Below are 19,393 nucleotides of genomic sequence, written 5' to 3' on the forward strand. Positions count from 1 at the left end.
TAGAGAGAGAATAATTCTGGAAATACCAGTGGCAAGTTAGAAAAATGAGGCTGTTGACCTCCGAATAATTGGTCAAAGTTTTTTTTTCTTGGGCCAACAAATCGTCAGGTTCATCTCCTTCCCAAGAAATTATTTATAGCCTTGGAAGGCTCCTCAGTCTCATTTCACCCTTCAGTCACTCTCAGCAGCAACATTCTGCTTTTCATGTTACAGACCAATTAACAGAATGATTCACAGCAGGGAGTTCAAAATAGGTTTAGATTTGGCTCCTCCTGTAGGGAAAAGGGTTATGTAAATGCTATGTAGAGAGGAAGAAGATGGGACTGAGAATTGTAGAGAGGCCATATAGCCAAGTTGGACAGTTCTGTATCAATTCGTAAATTGTGTATTGTTTTCTGATTTCCATTTCCAGATGGTCGTGTTCATGTTAACAATCATTTTTTATTTTGTATTGAGGAAAAATTTCAGGCACTATCCTGCTCTGGGGAGGTTAGGTCACATTTGAGAGTACTTGTCATGAACCGTTCACATGGGCTCTGTGTGGAAAAACTCAGCCACGGGGAGCAATGATTTTCTTCCTATAGACTTGCATAGCTGGAGCTTAGCGTTTCCTGGAAGACTTTCTAAAGACGTTTGTAAGAGGCACTGTGACTAACCAGCTGTAATATAGGATGGAAAACAGACATTTTTCACCTTTCCATTAACTTGGGCCTTTTTACAGAACAGAGCATGGCTCTTTGTAAATCACACAGGACAGGTGTAATCACGTGCAAGAGAAAATGCCTGAGATGGGGGCTTGTGCGCAATAGATTATTTCTGGGTTTTATTCAGTGACTAACATTAAATAGATTATCAGTGATGAAAGCATTGAATGTGATTATCAGTAGATAATCATCAATGAAAGTGACAGAACCCAGTACTGCCCTATTCCAGGTAAGTATGGGATCTCAAAGGCCTTTAAAAGAGCTTCTGTGAAATTGTTGTACATTAATATGCTTTCTGAGAAGGAATCATTTCTTTAGCTTCATAGTCTTTAGCACAGAAGAACACAGCCCTGGAGATTCACACACAAATCTGACTCTTGTTCATAAAGTTAATCTGATCAAATTCTCAAAGGACAAAAAGGAAATTAAATAGATGAGCAACCAATTCTAAAAGCAATTGTTATTGTATCATAAATTTGTTTAAAAGTTTCACATCATTACACCTCAAAAATTAACTCATCTAGTAATAAACTCCAAAAGCATGGATAGTTACAACACATTTTGTCACCATATACACTGATTTCTGGCAGAGTCCTAGACATTTTGTATTCTTTGTGGTTCCTGAGGCCCAAAAAATGCATTTTTAAATGGGAGAATTTTTTTGTGCAATACATTTTTCCTCTAAAAATTGTAACTAAAAACATCAATACTGTAATAAGTTCAAAACAGTATTACCTATTTGTAATGTGCCTATAGACTATATCTACAACGATACGCAAAAGAGCTCTTTGCAAAAAAGCTTTGCCTTTTGCAATATTTGTTTTCATAAAAATCAAAACAACACACTAGACAAGATTATTTTCACTTTTAAGCATCTTCAGTATAAATGGCAGCATCTCAGCTGTTCATCCACAGCTCCTTGCATAGTCAGTGGTGAGAAATAAATACCATTAAAAAAAAAAAGTACTATTTTTATGTCATCTGCTTTAGATACCTACTTTAGGATAACATGAATCTTGCCCTAAAAACACACTAACCATGACATATGGCAAGGGTGATCTTTTCTTTTCTTTTTTTTTCTTTTTTTTTTTAGTTTAGTTTAGTTTAGCATTTTATTTGTGTTCTTCTCACAGGATGTTAGATTTACTTTACCCTTAGAAAAGGATCAGGATTCAATAGACTCCAGGCTTAGTTGTTTCTTGGGATACGTAGGTCACTGTGATACTGTGGTAAACCAGGTACACACCATTTCCAGCCTCTCCCTAGGGCTTCTGTCCAGTGAGCAACCTTTGCAGTACACACATTTCAAAGTAATACTCACCTTTTAGAGGTTACGACAGTGCTGAAATGGAGCAGAAGAATGGGCAAGGCAAACACAGGTTTGCGCAGCTGAAACGCTGGCCACCGGTCTAGAATTTGCAGATGTCTAACAGTCGCCTGTCAAAAGTCATGAAGTAAATGACTGCTGGGCAGGAGCAGGTAGTAGTGCTTGGCCAGTACAGGCCGTGGGTTGCTATCAAATACGTGCTAGTCACAGCCTGAGAAGTCCTGGACATATTCCAATGCTGCATATGGAATATAGAGTCAGTCTGCACATGAATTATATGTGTGACACATACAGAATATGTTGGTCTGATCAAAGCTGTGTAGATCTGCGTGTAGCACATATTCACTAATAACAGTAAAGCCTAAATAAGTTGGGCTTACTGAAGTGCTGCGGGGAGGAAGCACTCCTATTCCAGCAATGAAATCTCAATCATCATACCAGCTTCTTTTAGTTGCGTTTTTTAAGAAAGATTTTTCATTTAGTTATTTATTTCTGAAGTGGTTATGGTCAAATTACAATTTTACTCTGGATTTTTAAAAAACTGTATTAAAATAGGCTGCCTGGTGAGAAATTTTATTAAAACCATGTCATTTGTTTTATCATGTTGTTCTGATATTTTTCCGTTCTTTGTATTGCTTCTGCTGAAACTTTGTAATGTTCTGTGACTTTACATAATTGTAGAAAATTATCAATGTTAGGCTTTGCTAAACTGACCCTCACAAAGATAGATATGCCACATGAGCTAGTGTTGAGCTGTCTCTCAGCGTGAAGAATTCTGCTTAAAAATGAAGTAGCTGGTTACATTACTTTACTTACAAGCTGCTGGTTTTCCATATATAGTGTGCTGGTAAAACAAAACAGAACAAAAACCCAACGGAACCAAAGCAAAGAAATTTCAACCCTGGGGACCAGAGTACTCTGCAGAAATATTTATGTCCAGAGAACTACTAGATTTTTGCTCATGCAAGTTTCTAACATCTAACTGTTATATTTCTGAGCCAGTTATTTTTCTGAGGCAACCAGAGTATCAGTATATTGCTTCTTCTGAAAGTTATTCTTGTGATAGAAATCGAAGGGGAAGAATCTGAAGCCAGCTAATATGTGACCATATAAAAAAAGCCAGATCTGAAGCAATGACCTAATGATCTTTAAATACATTGGAGTTTATACCTGTTGATATCACTAGCAGTATAGCAAGAGTCATGCCACAAATAATAATTTTAGTCTTTCGGATTACTTCCATAAAGTTCAAATGGTTTGAGATTTTTCTTTTCAAAAGTAAATTAATTTTTGTTTGATTATTTTTCAGCCAACTCAGACTGTGATGCCTGGTCAGGTAATGCGCGTTACAACCGGTGCTCCAATTCCATGTGGTGCTGATGCAGTGGTGCAAGTGGAAGATACAGAGCTTATCAGGGAATCAGATGATGTGAGTCACAAATTAAAACTCATTTTTCTTCTGTGTGCAGCAGAAAATGGCTCATGATACAATCTTGTAAATATGAAAGATAGTCCTACAGAAAAGCTCTTCTGGTAATCTCAGGAGTTTGAGGATTTTCACATCAGTTCCTAGTGGCAACTTTTCCTACTCACTTTTTCAGGCTGTGCTAACAGTACTGCAGACCTACCTGTCCTGACATTGATTTTTCATCACAGTTATTGAATGCTAACACCAAAGTATTTGGGAGCATGATTTGAGTGAAAGGCAAATGCCTCCTGGAGATCCACAACTACAGGCCAATTTGAGTGCTTAGTGTATTCACATTTTAAAATACAGCGTACTGGCAATCAGACATTATATTTCCTTCTTTTCTACTGAGTTCACATTTAGTAGTAGAGCAATCTTCTTTATATTTCAGGATCATCCTGAAACTCAGCGAGATGAGGACTTTAAAAGTTCTCCTAAACTCACCAAGTAAGAAGGGGAAAAGTTTTCTTAAAATGCATATTGATCCCAGAATAATACATTGAATTATTACAGTGCAGCATTATCACTGATGTAATTAAAGCTGAATATGATTTGCTGTGGGAAAACGAACTATTTTAAGTGCTGCAAAATCCATGGGATGACTTGGATTATTTTGAACTATGCTATGAAAATGGTTCTGTATTATCAGAGTTGGTCTCATTACAGCAAAGGTGAATGTGGTGAATTTTAGACAATGTGTCTTGTGCACATACCTTAGAATAAACCCATATGTTTGGAATAAGAAGGGTTTTTATTAAGTAACAGGGCAAGTAAGTGCCCCCCACGTTTTTTTAAACCATAACTAAGTTTCTTTAATAGAAACCTCTGTGCTCCTTTAAAATGAGAAAATTACTGAATTTAAGGCCTCTGAAACCCAGGAAATGGATAAGGTGCATATTCCCTGGGAACATAGTCTTAACTCTGTTTAATTTGAACAGATTTTCCAGCATACCTATAAATCATATTAGCACTCTACCTTACAGATGCTGGAAAATACCACTGAAGAAAGATGAGTACTGTAGTACTAATTCTGTATGCACAGTTGTCTTAACAAAGTAAACTGTGTCTTTTGATGAAGCACAGGAGCTGTCTGTAGACAACTGTATCCCAAACAGTCCATCTTAGACTTCCTTTGTGTTCAGAGAATTCCTTCTGAATCATTACCTTCACTTACCCAGCTGTGATTTCAGGACACCATCATCATGTTTCCCATCATCTGACAGATTTTAAGGCAAGAAGATAGGTTTCTTATTGACACTTCCAAGTTCAGTTTTGGAATGAAGTGTGTGCATGGTTGTCTGCTCAAATCAGCCTTTGCTCCTCTGCTGCTGTTCTGACAAGCTGTTCCTTGCTGCTCTATGCGAGCATTGCAGTTGCAGCTGGGGTGTAAGCAGATGAATTCTAGTGTTCAAAGCTGATGAAGACAGCGAAAACTGAAACATACTCTCATGATCCTTTCTCATGCCTTATTACTGTAAATGCACAGATTTTTACATCTGATGAAGTCAGCAAGCTGTCTAGGCTGGCCTTCTTCCTAACAGAGAATTTATTGAGTCAGTCCTGCTTTGAGGTTACAGATGTGTATGTGTAGATTATATCGTCCCGTAAAAGGCACCATTGCCTTCACTGCTTCTTAATCGTTCTATTAGCCTTACTGAGCAAGTTTTCTGTGGCCATTGCCCACCTCATCATGAGAGGACTGTCACATTGCAGAGCAACCTACATGATAACCTGTTATTTTCTACTTCTTCTTTGGATTACTGTCTTCCTGGATTCCACTTTTCCTGTGCATGTTCTCCTCTGCATGTGAGACCAGATTATTTGGCTGCGTGCTTAAATTCTGAATTTTTTAGCAAATGGTCAGCCCCCTTCAGCTTCCTTTTCCTGCCTGTAAGTGTGAGGTAGAACTCTTCAGTTTCTTCTTGTCCTTGAATATGCCACTCTGCTAATCCTGTACATAAATAATTAGTATAGTTTAATTAATATGTTATTTTTCTCTCCTTTTTCATGCCTGAGTGGCTACATATTTCAAGAATATTTTTCTTCTTAGTGTTAAGAACTCCTTCAGGTCTGGGATTTAACGGAAATGAAATCTCTAACATCTGAAAAATGTTCTTCTGAAAAGATAGAGAGCACTTTTAAAAGGAGCTCCTTAACCTCTAGTTGTGTTAGCAGTACTTAAATATCACAGCAAGCATTCCCCAAATGACTGTAGAAGTCAGAGGCCTGAAAGGAATTACATCTATCCAGCAGGAAAAAAAAATTCTCATCGACTTGCCAAATGCACAATCATTGAGAAAGATCCTTGCAAAAAACATGTCTACAACCTTTTCTTTTTGAGTTTTTATGTCACCTTGTAGGAAAAAGGAGGCCAATGTGATCAACCAAAACAAGAGTTAGATCCTTCATCAAGAAGAGCATTAGTAAATCATAGAATCGTCAAGGTTGGAAAAGACCCTTAAGATCATCGAGTCCAACCGTTAACCTAGCACTGCCAGGTCCATCTATACCATGTCCTCGAGCACCACGTCTATCCATTCTTTAAATACCTCCAGGGATGGAGACTCAACCACTTCCCTGGGCAGCCTGTTCCAATGCTTGACCACCCTTTCAGTGAAGAAGTATGGATCCATATCAGTATGGATGCTGGCTGTTAACAACCATCACAGTAAACCATTCAGACATAGTTGAAAATATGTTAATACACAGCAAGAAGGATGCTGCCTGATACACATCAAATGGAAGATGTTCTCAGCATAATGCCATACCTCCCTGCAAGCCCTACTTCTAGCCACCTTGAATTATCTTCTGTTCCTAAAGCCTTCTGGGATATCCATCAGTTCTACAATTAACAGTCTCCGCACATCACCATGTTGTCCACAGTCACACTTTCCATAGTGCTTTCATAAAAATAAAATAATTCTTAGACTAACCGTTGCCCCAGATTTTCATCACAAGCCTAAAGCGTCAGGTGGGGATAAGGGAGATAAAAGGACGTCCTGAGCACCAGCACAGCCATTTTGGACACTAACAGCCAAAAATAGTCTCTTCTCTTATACAACAGGAGCAAGTGTAAAAGAAACAGATTTCTCAATAAAAGCATATTTTGAAAATACTGTGATAAAGAAGTTTTTTTTCAGAGTTGATGTTTTTTGTTAGTCATTTCTTGGTTTTCAGGGGTTTAAATTTATCCATTTTCACAGTAGGTAAACAGAATCACAATCTGTAACAACACGTTCATTAACTTTAACTTTGGGGCCTTTAGTTTAAAGCACTTAGTTTGAACTCATAAAATGCAGTCCATATCACCTTATAGAAAAGAGACAAGACCAAGTGTCCTATACAACACTATCATTCCTGTAAAAATGCCAAATGACAACGACATGCGTTGTTCGTCTTGTAATATTAGTGTCTGATTTATAACTTTGAGGTACTTAAAGTATGAAGTACTACATGATAATGTAAAACCAAAATCTGTTCCAGTCCAAATAAGTGTAGACTTAGTGCTACTGACAGGCTGGCATTATCTCAAAGCTGAGTGTATATATCATCAGCGCATTTGCAGGGCTTAGAAATTAAATATTAACAATATAGATCATGTGCCATTTATTGGCATTGAATGAATCACCAAACCATTGAAATTCTGAAGAAGTAAACACAAAAAGTAAAGTAAGCATCAGACTTTTCAGGCCACTGTCTCTTGTTCACTGTAAATAAACATGATGAATAAGCCTCTTTCTGATTTGTACAAAGCTCTCAAGTAGGAGTTTCCACTACAGGAATCTACATGAAAATCCTGAAACAGCTCTAGCATATAGATTCTTCCCACCTTCCTGCAGATGTAGTGGCATATTGTCTGTCAGACTAATGGTCTTTTTGAAATGCCATCTTTGAAATTGTTTGAGCAGATCAAGTTGGCTGAGGGGAGTAGAAAGAATCCACTCAGTATGCCAGATCCACAGACAAACAGAGGACGTAACATAGGAAAGATATATAAGTGCAGGGATCTTAAAAAAAAAGGAAGGTAAAACTATGTTTTCAGTGCTGGTCCTTCCCTGGTGAGCTCATCAAAGACGGAATTTCTTACAAAGCTGTTCAGTTTTAGCACACGTTGTATTACAATGTTGACGCACAGATCAGGAGAACAATGATGATGCTTAAACCATAAGGTCTCAGTGTAATGAGTACTGTAAGCTCTGTAGAATTCTGAGAAATTAAAGCTGATTAATCTTCTTTGAATAGCCCAGCTTGACTGTATTTGATCTCCTTGTTTTTGTAGGGCACTGAAGAACTAGAGGTTCGAATCCTGGTGCAGGCTCGACCAGGCCAAGATATCAGGTCTGTAAACAGCCTCCTTTATAAACAGTAAAATATCTCTGTTAGGAATAGAAGGGCTGGTGATTTTTATAGTCATTTTTTAACCATAAGTAGTACTAACAATCTGACTAATGAATATCCTTGGACACTCCTCACCTGGAGCAGGACCAATCAAGGAAATATACTTTCAATCTCATTCTGTTTTTTTTTTCTTTTTTTTTCTGTGCTATGATTTTCAGACCTATAGGACATGACATTAAAAGAGGTGAATGTGTGCTGGCTAAAGGAACCCACATGGGTCCATCTGAGATTGGTCTCTTAGCAACTGTTGGAGTGACCGAAGTAGAAGTTAACAAGTTTCCAGTGGTTGCAGTCATGTCAACAGGGAATGAGGTAAGAAAACTGTGTTTAGAATCAAGGTCTGAATTACTGTATCTTCTTCAGGACAGTGTTTTGGATGATGACTTTCACCCTGTTCCCAAGTAGACTCACTTTGAGCTGCAATTCATGCTGACTTGAGGTATTTTTGTGAGTGATCAACCCATAATCAGCTGCTCCCTCGAGGGCTCTCTCAGAAGTCTCATACGCTGTCTTTGCGAAAATTTTGGTAATGTATCTAACCATGTGCCAGCTGCTTTCCTCCTGCCAGCAAGGGAGCACCTGTGGGGTAGTCAGGGTTGTAATTCATACCACCAATCATGACTGGAAGAGTAATTTCTTTGGAGCAGCACTCCTCTGTAGCTGTAGTGCTAGTGGCAGATAACCTGACTTTGAAAACTGAATAGTACTACCAAATGCCTTGCTGTAGTATTGTGCCTTTTTTTTTTTTTCTTAATAGTAGCACATGTTGAAATCCAGACAATCTCCTGTTGGTAGAAATCCAGACCAACTTTCTAATTGCTTTGTCTTAACTACATCAGAAAAATCAGGTTGAAGATTAACTTAATTTACTAATTTTACATATGCTGTGGGTTGACCCCGGCCAGCAACTATGCTCACTCATTCCCTCCCACAGTGGGACAGATTGAGAATAGGAAGAGCAAAAGCAAAAGTTGTGGGTTGAGATAAAGTCAGTTTGAAGTTTAAAGATCGCATGAAGTTTGACCTATAATTTTGACTGTCCTTTGAGAAAAACTTTCTGAAATCCAGACACAAACATAAACCCAATAGCTGTATTCTCATACAGCTTGAATATGTTGAATTTTGAAAGATTTTGAAAACTTCTAATATGTTGAATTTTGTCATCTGGTGGTGTCTTTACAACTTCCACAACCCCAGTGAAGGTTACTCTGTGACTACTGGGTACTGTGGGTGGCTGAGGCCAGCCTTGCTGGGACAGAATCTTGCCAGATTTCATAACATAGACAGGGTGTGTCGTGCAGGAAACATAGTGCTAACCAAAGAACAAATCCAAAGAGCTACAAGGATTACAGGTGATGATTTTCTGAATAGTATCTTCTCTATGACTGAAGTTTCTTGCATGTCATTAAAGAGTCCTTTACTGATGTGGGCACTCTCTTTTGTACTGTGTGTTAAAAAAGGTCCTGCACAGTGGGTTTCTTAAACATCCTATGGAAATCTTCACAGAAATAGAGCTGCTAGCCAAAGCATCAAAATTTAGCCATGGTCCACTTTTGGTTATTCTTACCTTACTACCTAACACTATTGCTGTAATTTTGACAGATACATTCTTATTATTTGCCTCCTGTCAATATTGTGTTGGCCTTCTTTGTCCTACAAAAGAATTCCTAATATATATAAAATACATGTTTACATATGTATGTTTTGTAGTTTAACTTCTAAAATATGTAACCCATGTAAGGCAATTGCCATGATACTACCTTGAGAGAAAGGTTTTCATCCAAAACAGTAACTGATATAAGAACCAAGCTTTAAGCTTCTGTCTGTTATTCCAATACAGACTGTTGTACTTATAAAACATCTGAATTGGTAAGTAGACAATGAACTTCTAAATTTCTTTGAATACCTTTAAATCAGGTTAGCAACATCAGTGAGGTTCCTTTAAAACCATTTAAATAGAAGCAATAACTTGGAAACTTAAAGGTTGTGTTTTGATTCTGATGTTTGAGATTAGAAGCCAGGTACTCATAAGGAGAAAGAAGGTTTTGCAGACAGAAACCAATAGGAACAAACTAAGCAATGTGGGGAGGACTGGACTCAAGCACATTAACAAGCACATTACATATCTTATTAATTTAAATTCACTAAATCACTTTACACATATATTTTATGATAGCTGTCTAAGAATATCCTGTCCAATCTCTGACGAAGAAAATTCTCACTTGTGTAAAGGCACAGTATTCCAAGGAGAGTGACTGAGAGTGTTTCTGTTTTATAGCTACTGAATCCTGAAGATGACCTCTTGCCAGGAAAGATTCGGGACAGTAACCGTTCAACTCTCCTAGCTACAATCCAAGAACATGGTTATCCAACAATCAACTTGGGAATTGTGGGAGATAAGTAAGTACTACATGATAGTAAAGATGTCACTTCATATTCATGCAGTGCACTTTATGGCATCCACGGAAAAAAGAAATACCAAAGGAAATGTCACTCATTGCAAGTGTCAGTGTTGTGACAGGGCACATCTTGGAGAAGATATTTTACCCTTTTCATTAGAGAAATAAATAAGTCTGTTCTAATATTAAGAGGAATCATTTGATAAATTTTTTTATTGAATATTTATCTTGTTTTGCCTTCTGTTTGTTGAAACATCTGTTACTGCTGCAAATTGAATTTATTGCTGCAGTATCATCACAAGCACCATACTTAATATCCATAAGAGGAGACAATTCTACAGCAACTATACTTTTTTCTGATCCAATAAAGGGAGAAGGAAAGTTTCTCTCGGAGTTTATTTTCCATGCCAAAATTAATTTAGAGTATAAAATTTTGTCAGATTCTGAGTAACTGTCTTTTGGGGAAGGCCCCACTGCTGGATGTTGCTCAACGTTTCCAGAAATATGTCAAAGAATTTAAAAGAATCAATTTTTTTTTTTCCTCCACTGGTCTCTCTGCTTTGATTGCCACAGAGCAGTACCCTGTGATCAGTCTTTCCGTTCATCTGACAGTGATTGCTCCTTGTTTCCCACTGGTAGTGAAGTCACATCTCCTGTTGAGAGCTCTAGGATAAGTGATTGAAGTGTTCAGTCTTTTGTCCTTTGCAGGACTGTGCAGTGCCTGTCATCTGTGGCTTGAGTTTCTCAGCATGACGTATTTCCTCAATTTATTGAACCCCAAAGGCTTTGAACAGGCTTTCTTGTTTCTCATTTTGGGTATCAAACCAACTGACAGACTTGGTTTGATAGGGAGTTGTTCAGGTTCACCTCCACCTGTTTGAGAAAAAGGGTATACCTTGTGGGTAGTTAAAAGTGAGGCCAGATCAGAAAAAAAAAGGGGGGGAAATAGTGAATTTCAGCACCCACATTTCACATTCATTGATGACAAAATTCCTAAGCAGGGAGACAAGGTTACTGCTAGGGAACAGCTCATTTCAAAGCCAGTCTTCCCTAGTGCAGGATTCAATACAAAGCATCTCTAGCTTGACAGAAAGTATATGAATGGGCCAACCCCATTTTTGTGGTTTTACTATATGCAAACCAACCTGAATGGTGGCTCTGGGAAATTCAGTTGTATTTGAGGTATTCATACAGGGCATGTGACACACAGTAACCGCAGCAGTTGTGATCTTAGGGAAAGCAAACTCGCACTGCATACTCTCACTGCATGGAGGCATCCTTTTTTGCCTCCATCGCTGTTCCAAATAGCAATAAATATCAAAAACCTCCTGCCCATGAATGCCTCCAGTTTCAGGTGGAGATTTCATGCAAACAGAGTCTAAACTCATAAGACTCTTCTTTCCAGGACTGGTATCTAAATGTCTTGGATCTCTAGAGTGTTTTCTATATAATAAGGACCTTTCTAGACTTTAAAACGCAGGTAGTGAAGTTCTCAAAGAAGACTATTATATCCAGAGATAAGGTTCTAGATTTACGTGTCTGAGAAAAAAGAAAACAGCCACAAAAAGGCTGTGATTTCCTGAGAGTCATCTCTACATAAAAGAAGGGTTGGCAGGGTTTTTCTCCAACAGAATATTGGAGGTGGAACTTTTTGCCACCTGCGTGACCAAAAGTTACTGCTACTGTTATCGACATTACTGTCAACATCAACTTACATACTGTCATTAACAGTGAGTTAATCCAATGGAAAAGATGCTTTCCCTGAGCATCTTTCTGGTAGCCCCTCTGGCAAATTAAGAATGAAAAGCTTGTTTGTTCTTTATGGTCTACGGAGAGTTTAACTTAAGATCATTGTGCAAAACCATAGCCACATACTCTATTGCCTTCAGGTATTTTTTCTATGACCTCCTAGGCATGCAGTGTCTGTGAAGATAATTAATCTTGAAAGCTCTCCGTAATAAATAGCAAACAATTTTAGAATCATAGAATCATTTAGGTTGGAAAAGACCTTTAAAATCATCAAGTCCAACCATAAACCTAACACTGCCAATTGCACCACTAAACCATGTCCCTAAGTGCCACACCTACCCATCTTTTAAATACCTCCAGGGATGGGGACTCAACCACTTCCCTGGGCAGCCTGTTCCAAGTGCTTCACAACTCTTTCGGTGAAGAATTTTTTCCTAATATCCAATCTAAACCTCCCGTGGTGCAACTTGAGGCCTTTTCCTCTCATCCTATCACTTGTTACTTGGGAAAAGAGACCAACCCCCACCTTGCTACAACCTCCTGTCAGGTAGTTGTAGAGAGCAATAAGGTCTCCCCTCAGCCTCCTCTTCTCCAGACTAAACAACCCCAGTTCCCTCAGCCGCTCCTCATAAGACTTGTGCTCTAGACCCTTCACCAGCTTCGTCGCCCTTCTTTGGACACGCTCCAGCACCTCAATGTCCTTCTTGTAGTGAGATTTAAAGCCCAAGAGAATTTTTTTACTTTTCTACATTTTACTTTTATGTATTTTTTTATAAATATGTTTTGTGACCCTTTTTTACTTGTTGGATGCTAGCTGAAAACCAGACAGCAAATATATATATCAGTCAAAGGTAGACAAGTGTCTGCAGCTTTTCTTTCAGTTATGAAAGAGGCTGATACTTTTGAATGCTCGCTATTAAGATGTTCTGTGTGTCTTGAGATAGTATTACCTTGGCAAAGGTAATAAGAGTTCTTTTTAAACTTTTGTTTCGTGCTTGGGGAGTCATTTCTGCAGAGATAGTTACTTTAGCTCATAGAATAGAAATAATGAGCCTCCAGTTGTAGAGTGATTTTGTCCTTTGCAGAAAGTTTTGAAAGAATAATTCAGTACTGTTGACTTAGCCAAGAATCTTCCCCACCCGATACTAGGATTCTGTCTTAGGAAGTCTTCTGCCATTCTTCTCACACTCACATGCCCAATCCATATACTTACAACAAAATGCACCTGCAGTTCTGTTTCAGTCAAAGGGAAAATCTGATTATGTGAATTAGTTTGATAAGTATGGTATTATTTCATTATGTAATAAAGCTACTAAGAGAATGTTGCCCATACGGATATTCCAGTATATATCTTTTGGACTAACATGACTGATTTGGTGGAGTACCATGGTACTTGAACAAATGCAAGAGACTTACCAGAGAGATCTTACAAAGGGTACAATTTTGACATTTTAGTTAGCATGTTTATAGAAAAGATTAATAAGTCTTCAGTGTCTGTTATATGGTTTACTGGAGTTAAACCATAGATTATGTGTGTGTGTGTGTGTGTGTGCACGCTTATGTATATGTGCAGTTTATTTTGTATGTATAATATGTATCTAGACAGTGAAAAAGAGAAAGATTTTATATGCCTGCTATACCAACAGATGTAGTAAAAATACTGGCAAACAATACTTTTCAGAAGGGAAAATTAAAAACTTGTATTTTATCTTTGAAGGTATCACTGTAATGTATTTCTCGTTTCCCATATTTCACATTTGGGGTTTATATTCTTTTTTTTTTCCTATTTCTTTTTGTTTATACATTTTACATTGAGTAACTTTTTACTGCATTTTATTGGGAGCGTCACTTGCTGTATACGATAAGCACTGAACGGAGTTTGAGAGAGCAGCTAATAGGGAGCACAGCTGGGTATTACTGTTGCTGTAATGGCTCAAGTTTTTTAACAAGCATGGAAATTCTGTCAGTCATATTTACAGAGCTAATATTCAAGCATGAAAATTGTTTTAGAGTAGTATTTGCAAAGACAAACTTCGAGGTAAGTATTCCTATATTTCATTTCAGCATGTGAATCACTCAGAGGTGTTTAGGTAAGGAAATAGCTTGTCCAGCTGCTTCAAAGCCCAGGACTGATACACATAAACACGTTCCAACAGAGAATGTGAAAGGATGGGGAAGCACGTGGAATGTCTGTGGGTGTCTGCAGAGTAGTTAGGAGCACTTTAAAAATGCCTTTGCATATTAATCATATGTGAACTTACATTTTGAACTGGCCCCTCAAGTCTCACTTAGCCTATATTTGTATTTTCAATTGAAACCAATATTTTATTTCTTTTCGGAGCATTTTAACAATTTCTGAGATTGTCATTGTTTGTTCACATTCTCATAAATTGTATATATGACTCAATATTCAAAATGAAAAACAGCAAGTCCAAAACACATAGATAAAAATCTATAATTAAAATCCTAGAAGCAAGCAATAGGAGAAAAGAACAAACCTGGAAAATGTGGTACAGCTGAAGTTATGTCTGGCTAGAAGCCAGGATTTTCTCTATTTGTGTTCTTAGCACGTAAACACCAAGCTGTTTGAAAAGCGTACATCTCTGGGTAGAAATGGAAGATACTCCACTTCCAGAACTACTCCAAACACAAGAAACAAATGCAAAACCAAAAAAAGGAAGAACTTTTCTGATGTTGTTCTTACTGTTGTGTCTTACATCTTTGTCTGAATCACAGAATCACTTGCTAAAAAACTGCAAAAACAACTGGCCAGTTAAAGCTGGTATTCCAGTGTACTTTTGAGTGTTGTCTCATATAACGAGACCAAGTTAAAAAGGCTTCTAATTTCATGTCCTTTGCTTATAGCCTACGAAATTATTTGGTTCTTCGGAAACCAGTGATAAAAACGAGTTACATCTCTGATCTGATCTCTAGAACTCTATTAATCATCAGGCTATTTTTGTGTCTGATTATTTCATTTGTGGTGTTCTTTGTATCCACTGTTTATTTAAAGCTGTAAAGTTTAGCCTGGGCAAAATCTGCTATCGCATGGGCCTCTGTCTTAGAAAGCCGTCTTCCATTTTGACAGTTGTCCTCCTATGAGAGACTCTCTTATTAAACTTGCTAAAGAATTTTGATCACGTATGTAATGAATTCAATTTCCTCTGTTTTTACCTTTGTTTACATGAGTGCATTTTCCCCTTCTCTGCATTCTTTTCCCTATTTTCTAATTCCCTTATCATTTTTCTTAGACGCATGTATCACATTAGCGGCTTCCAGCTGCATCTCCATTCGTGAGCCTGTGATTTCACAATGGAGAGAGAAAGAATCTCTCCTTAGGAGAAAAATTTAGGAAATTCACATTATCTGCTCGGTTACTTTAAAAATTTATCAGAATAGTTATAAAATGAGCAGCATATGAGAGTTTTTCTACATTATAAGTGATTAGTTTCTCATTTATATACCTCTCTTTTATGACATGTTGTTTGACATAGAGCTCCTAAGTGGCAGGTAAACCCATTAAAAATCACCCTTGCTATTGTGACAGCATTACTGTATGATATCCCTAAAATAAAGGCTTTGAAAGAGTCCCTTCATATTTTGGAAGGGATACTAAGATCTCATTCAAGGATTTAGTCTGCTTGAACTTTATGTTTGCCATCCAAAAAGATGTTTAAATCTTTTGTACTTGTGTGAGTTGCATGTAATTACCAGTCTTATAGTTCAGATGGAACATCTGGAGCGGAGGGAGAAGAGTGGGGAAACTGCTCTGACTCTAAAATTTCTCATGCAATATCAACTTGACATATATCATCATATGAGTCAGAATTATAGTTATAGGCAGAGTTCAGCCACAGAATCCTAGCCTCTCCCTGCACCAGTGTAATGTCCTACTTGGGTACAATCAAATAAACTGTCAACAGAATTATTAGTAGTAGTAGTATCATTTAACAAATGACTGCCAGAAAAGGCTTGTTAGAGAAAAGGCCTTAAATAGAACGTCACAATATTAGTTTTTGCTAAAGTGGCTTCTATTCTAGATCTGCTCAAAGAATGATGGTGCTATAAAGTGTGATCATAGCCTAATGAACCCAGGGACTCTGGGTAACAGTTTGAAGGTCATTCAGATATGGAGGTCCTCTCTTTCGTTATGCCCTGTCAAGAAGAATATTCTCCTTTTCAAGCAGAAATGTTTAATATCTGTCACAACTCTTGATAATCATTAGGGCAAACTTCAGATAAGTTGTCATATGTGACAAGTCATCTCATCTAATGCACATATTCGGAAAACACAAAGAAACATCTGAGCCAAAACAGAGGTGAAAAGAAGAACTTGTGAAACGGGGCAGTGCGAGTCCCAGGGGATCTTCTGTACCAGTAGGAAACTACATAGTGTGACAGGTAATAAAATTTCATGCTGTAGAGGTGACAGGTGCACAGCTAATGCACGACAGTGTGTCATTCTCATAATTGTCCTGACACAAGCATGGACTTCTTCCTGCATTAGCATTTATAGAATCTCAGCCTAGTAGTAGAACTTGACACTAAACAGCAAATAATAAAGAGGACAGAATACTATGAAAATTCTCCTATATTTGAAAACAGAGGGAATCTGTAACTGTATTTGTTGGAGGGAAATAAAAACTACTGTATTCTATTTTTGAGGCATATGTTAACATTTTAAAAAATACTTGGAGACATAAGTTCTGTTTACAAGAGAACTTCAGCCTCTAGGAGCCAATCTATCATTCACTTAAATGACTTTCAACCTGCTTAATATCTAGATCATATATAGGAATTTGGGTTCCCAAGTCACTGAGAAATTTTTGAGGATTGAAATTTTACTATTAGTAACTGAGAAGAAAATAATTGAAACTAATAAAGGCAGTAGATACAGAAAGATCAAAGAAGTGGTGAATGTTCAAGATGGGTCACTGTGTCAGCGATATGAATTACTTAGAAAACTGGTTATTAGTATATTATTAATACAGCCAAGTATGAATTGATATATATAGGACTAAAGAATGTAAGTAAAATTTACAGGATGGAGGTTTATATCCTGAGAAGTAAAGATGTAGGAGAAGATTTGAGAATCATAGTGCGTAATCTGCTAAATACAAGTTCTAGCATATATATAAAGAGCTAAGTCTCCTGTAGAATTAGGAGATTATTTTTGACCTTACCTTTGTATTGCCAGGACAAGAAGACAACAGTATACTGTAAAGAATTCAGAGGAGAGCCATTAAATCTTTTATGTGGTTGAACGACGGACCGTATACTCCAACAGTATCAGAACTCAGGCTGTTTATTTCAACAAAGATATTCTTTAAAGTTTCTATTTCAGCAGCAATGGCTAGACATTAAATTAGACTAAATCAGACTGTAAATAAAGCATAATTTTAACAGTGAACGTAATTGTCATTAGGAAACTATATCAAATGCTTTGATAGATACTCATTTTAATGCAAGACTGGATATTTATTTAAGTGCGATCACAGTTCAAACAGAAGTAAGTTCAGGGAGGTCCCCAGACTATATTAAATACCAGATCAGACAAAATTATCAAAATTATTTCTCCTGGTCACAAATAATCTCTTAACTCTTACTTCAGAGAATTAAGTTAATTTTTATGTTATACTAATAGACAATATGTAGTAGAAGCACAAACTCAGAAGACCAGTACCAGCAGAAGTAACACAGCAACAGTGATCTATAAAGACAGAATGCCAGTCAGAGCTTTGGCTATTTTAATATGTGATGCTCAAATGAATTTAAAACTTTCTGGAAATATCTACAAGATGCTTTTGATTTCCTTACCTCTGTGTAATTCATTGTGTCGTTTAGAAACATCTGTAGTTTCAGTCTGCCTTCCTGGAGGACATTGTGAGAGTGAGAGTACTCTTAGAGTTTAGCACCTTGCTGGGAAAAGTTCTTGATTTTTGAGACTGCTGTCCATAATGTTGATGAGTAAAGCAGAAGCTGGGATCACTTACAAAATCTGGGTCTTTTGTATGTCACTTCCTGCCACAGTGACCCTGTTTAGAGAAACCAAGACTGACTTTGTCCTCTGGCAATGAATAGAACAAATGAGGGACTGAAGCCATGTTAGGAAATGGCTATCTTGGGAAAACTGTCAGAAAGAAATGGACATCTAAACTTATAACCTGAATTGTTTTTATTTTTCCATGACTTCCAAACAACATTAGTACCCATCTGATCTGACAGACCCTTTCTGTGATGACCTATGAGCAGAAACCAGGCATGGATTTACAAGGTGATAAAGAGGATTTTGGATTTCATGTTAGCGGTGTCCGTGTGCATGCGTAACCGTATAATAATAGTGCAGGCACACTGGCCCAGTCTTCTCCTCACGTTCCTCAGTCAGACAGGATCTGTGTGTGCCCAGAAGTGATCTTTGAAATGACAGACCGCAGCTGCTCTGTGCAGGATCAGCTGAGCCTGGGCTGGGACTGGGGAGGGAGGTTGACTTTGTCGTTGTTAACAGTCCAGCCAGCTGAAAAGAAGAAAGGGCTCAAGAGCTGCACAGTGATGATTCATGACCTGGTCCATTTCAATCTTGAACATCTTATTTTAGATTTTTTTAAAAGAGATATTTATAAATCTTTATGTCAAATGAAGATTTTTACATTTTACATTTAATTGTTCTACATTTAAGAGTATAAAAACATAGATTTTGGCTTATTTCATATTTCTGTTACAAAGGAGACTATCTAAAAATCATTACTTCCCAGTGAGACTGACTTGGAAGAAGTGTATGTAAAAGGAAATGCTGTCTTTATAAAACAGGAATTCATAGCAAAACATTAATTGTTTTAGATAAAGACCTGATAGCAGTAACTTTCTCAGTTTTGGACATTTTTGCTAATCCTGCCTCTTGGAGCAGGGTAGCTGGGTATGAAGCTTTTCATGAATGAAGTGGCATCTTTATTGACTATGGAGATATAAAATAAGGATAAATACAGCCCTTTCCCCCTTGTAGTGAAGAAGGTGACATTTAATATGCCTTGAGACCCATTTCCTGAACAAGAAGCTAGAAAGTGTGAGTAAAAATGTTTCAATGGGGCCCATCTCCAAGTATTTTCCCGTTATCTGTGGTCCTCCTTCCAAAATGTCAGTGTTTAACACTTCATTTTGCTTTGTCTGGATATCACAAGTAAAGAAGTTTCTCCATAGACTCCGCAAAGAAAGATGAACTACGCATTGTTGGCATGCCCAGTTGAGCCTAAATCCTTCCATAACTTCACTCTTCATCCTTGTGAGAAGCCTGTCCAAACTACAAGAGAAGGGTGTTCCCCTGCACTCCCTTTCTCTCCCGTTGGCTGGCCTT

At 37.5% G+C, this 19,393-nt stretch overlaps 1 protein-coding gene across 6 annotated transcripts in view; it reads left to right on the plus strand.

Annotated features, from left to right (window-relative positions):
- The window catches only part of GPHN (gephyrin), a 306,325-nt gene that overhangs the window by 266,422 nt on the left and 20,510 nt on the right, over positions 1-19,393 (plus strand). For all 6 annotated transcript variants that reach the window (XR_014228691.1, XM_082316630.1, XM_082316631.1 and 3 more), the window contains 4 exons: positions 3,341-3,460; positions 7,779-7,837; positions 8,056-8,209; positions 10,176-10,297. Coding sequence is in view for 5 of the 6 variants with exons in the window: in XM_082316630.1 (XP_082172756.1) it covers positions 3,341-3,460; positions 7,779-7,837; positions 8,056-8,209; positions 10,176-10,297 (455 nt within the window). In the remaining variant the exon portion in view is untranslated. The remainder of the gene's footprint in view (positions 1-3,340; positions 3,461-7,778; positions 7,838-8,055; positions 8,210-10,175; positions 10,298-19,393) is intronic.

This window comes from Platalea leucorodia (genome assembly GCF_965183815.1).
Source record: "Platalea leucorodia genome assembly, chromosome: 7".
Lineage (NCBI taxonomy): Eukaryota > Metazoa > Chordata > Aves > Pelecaniformes > Threskiornithidae > Platalea > Platalea leucorodia.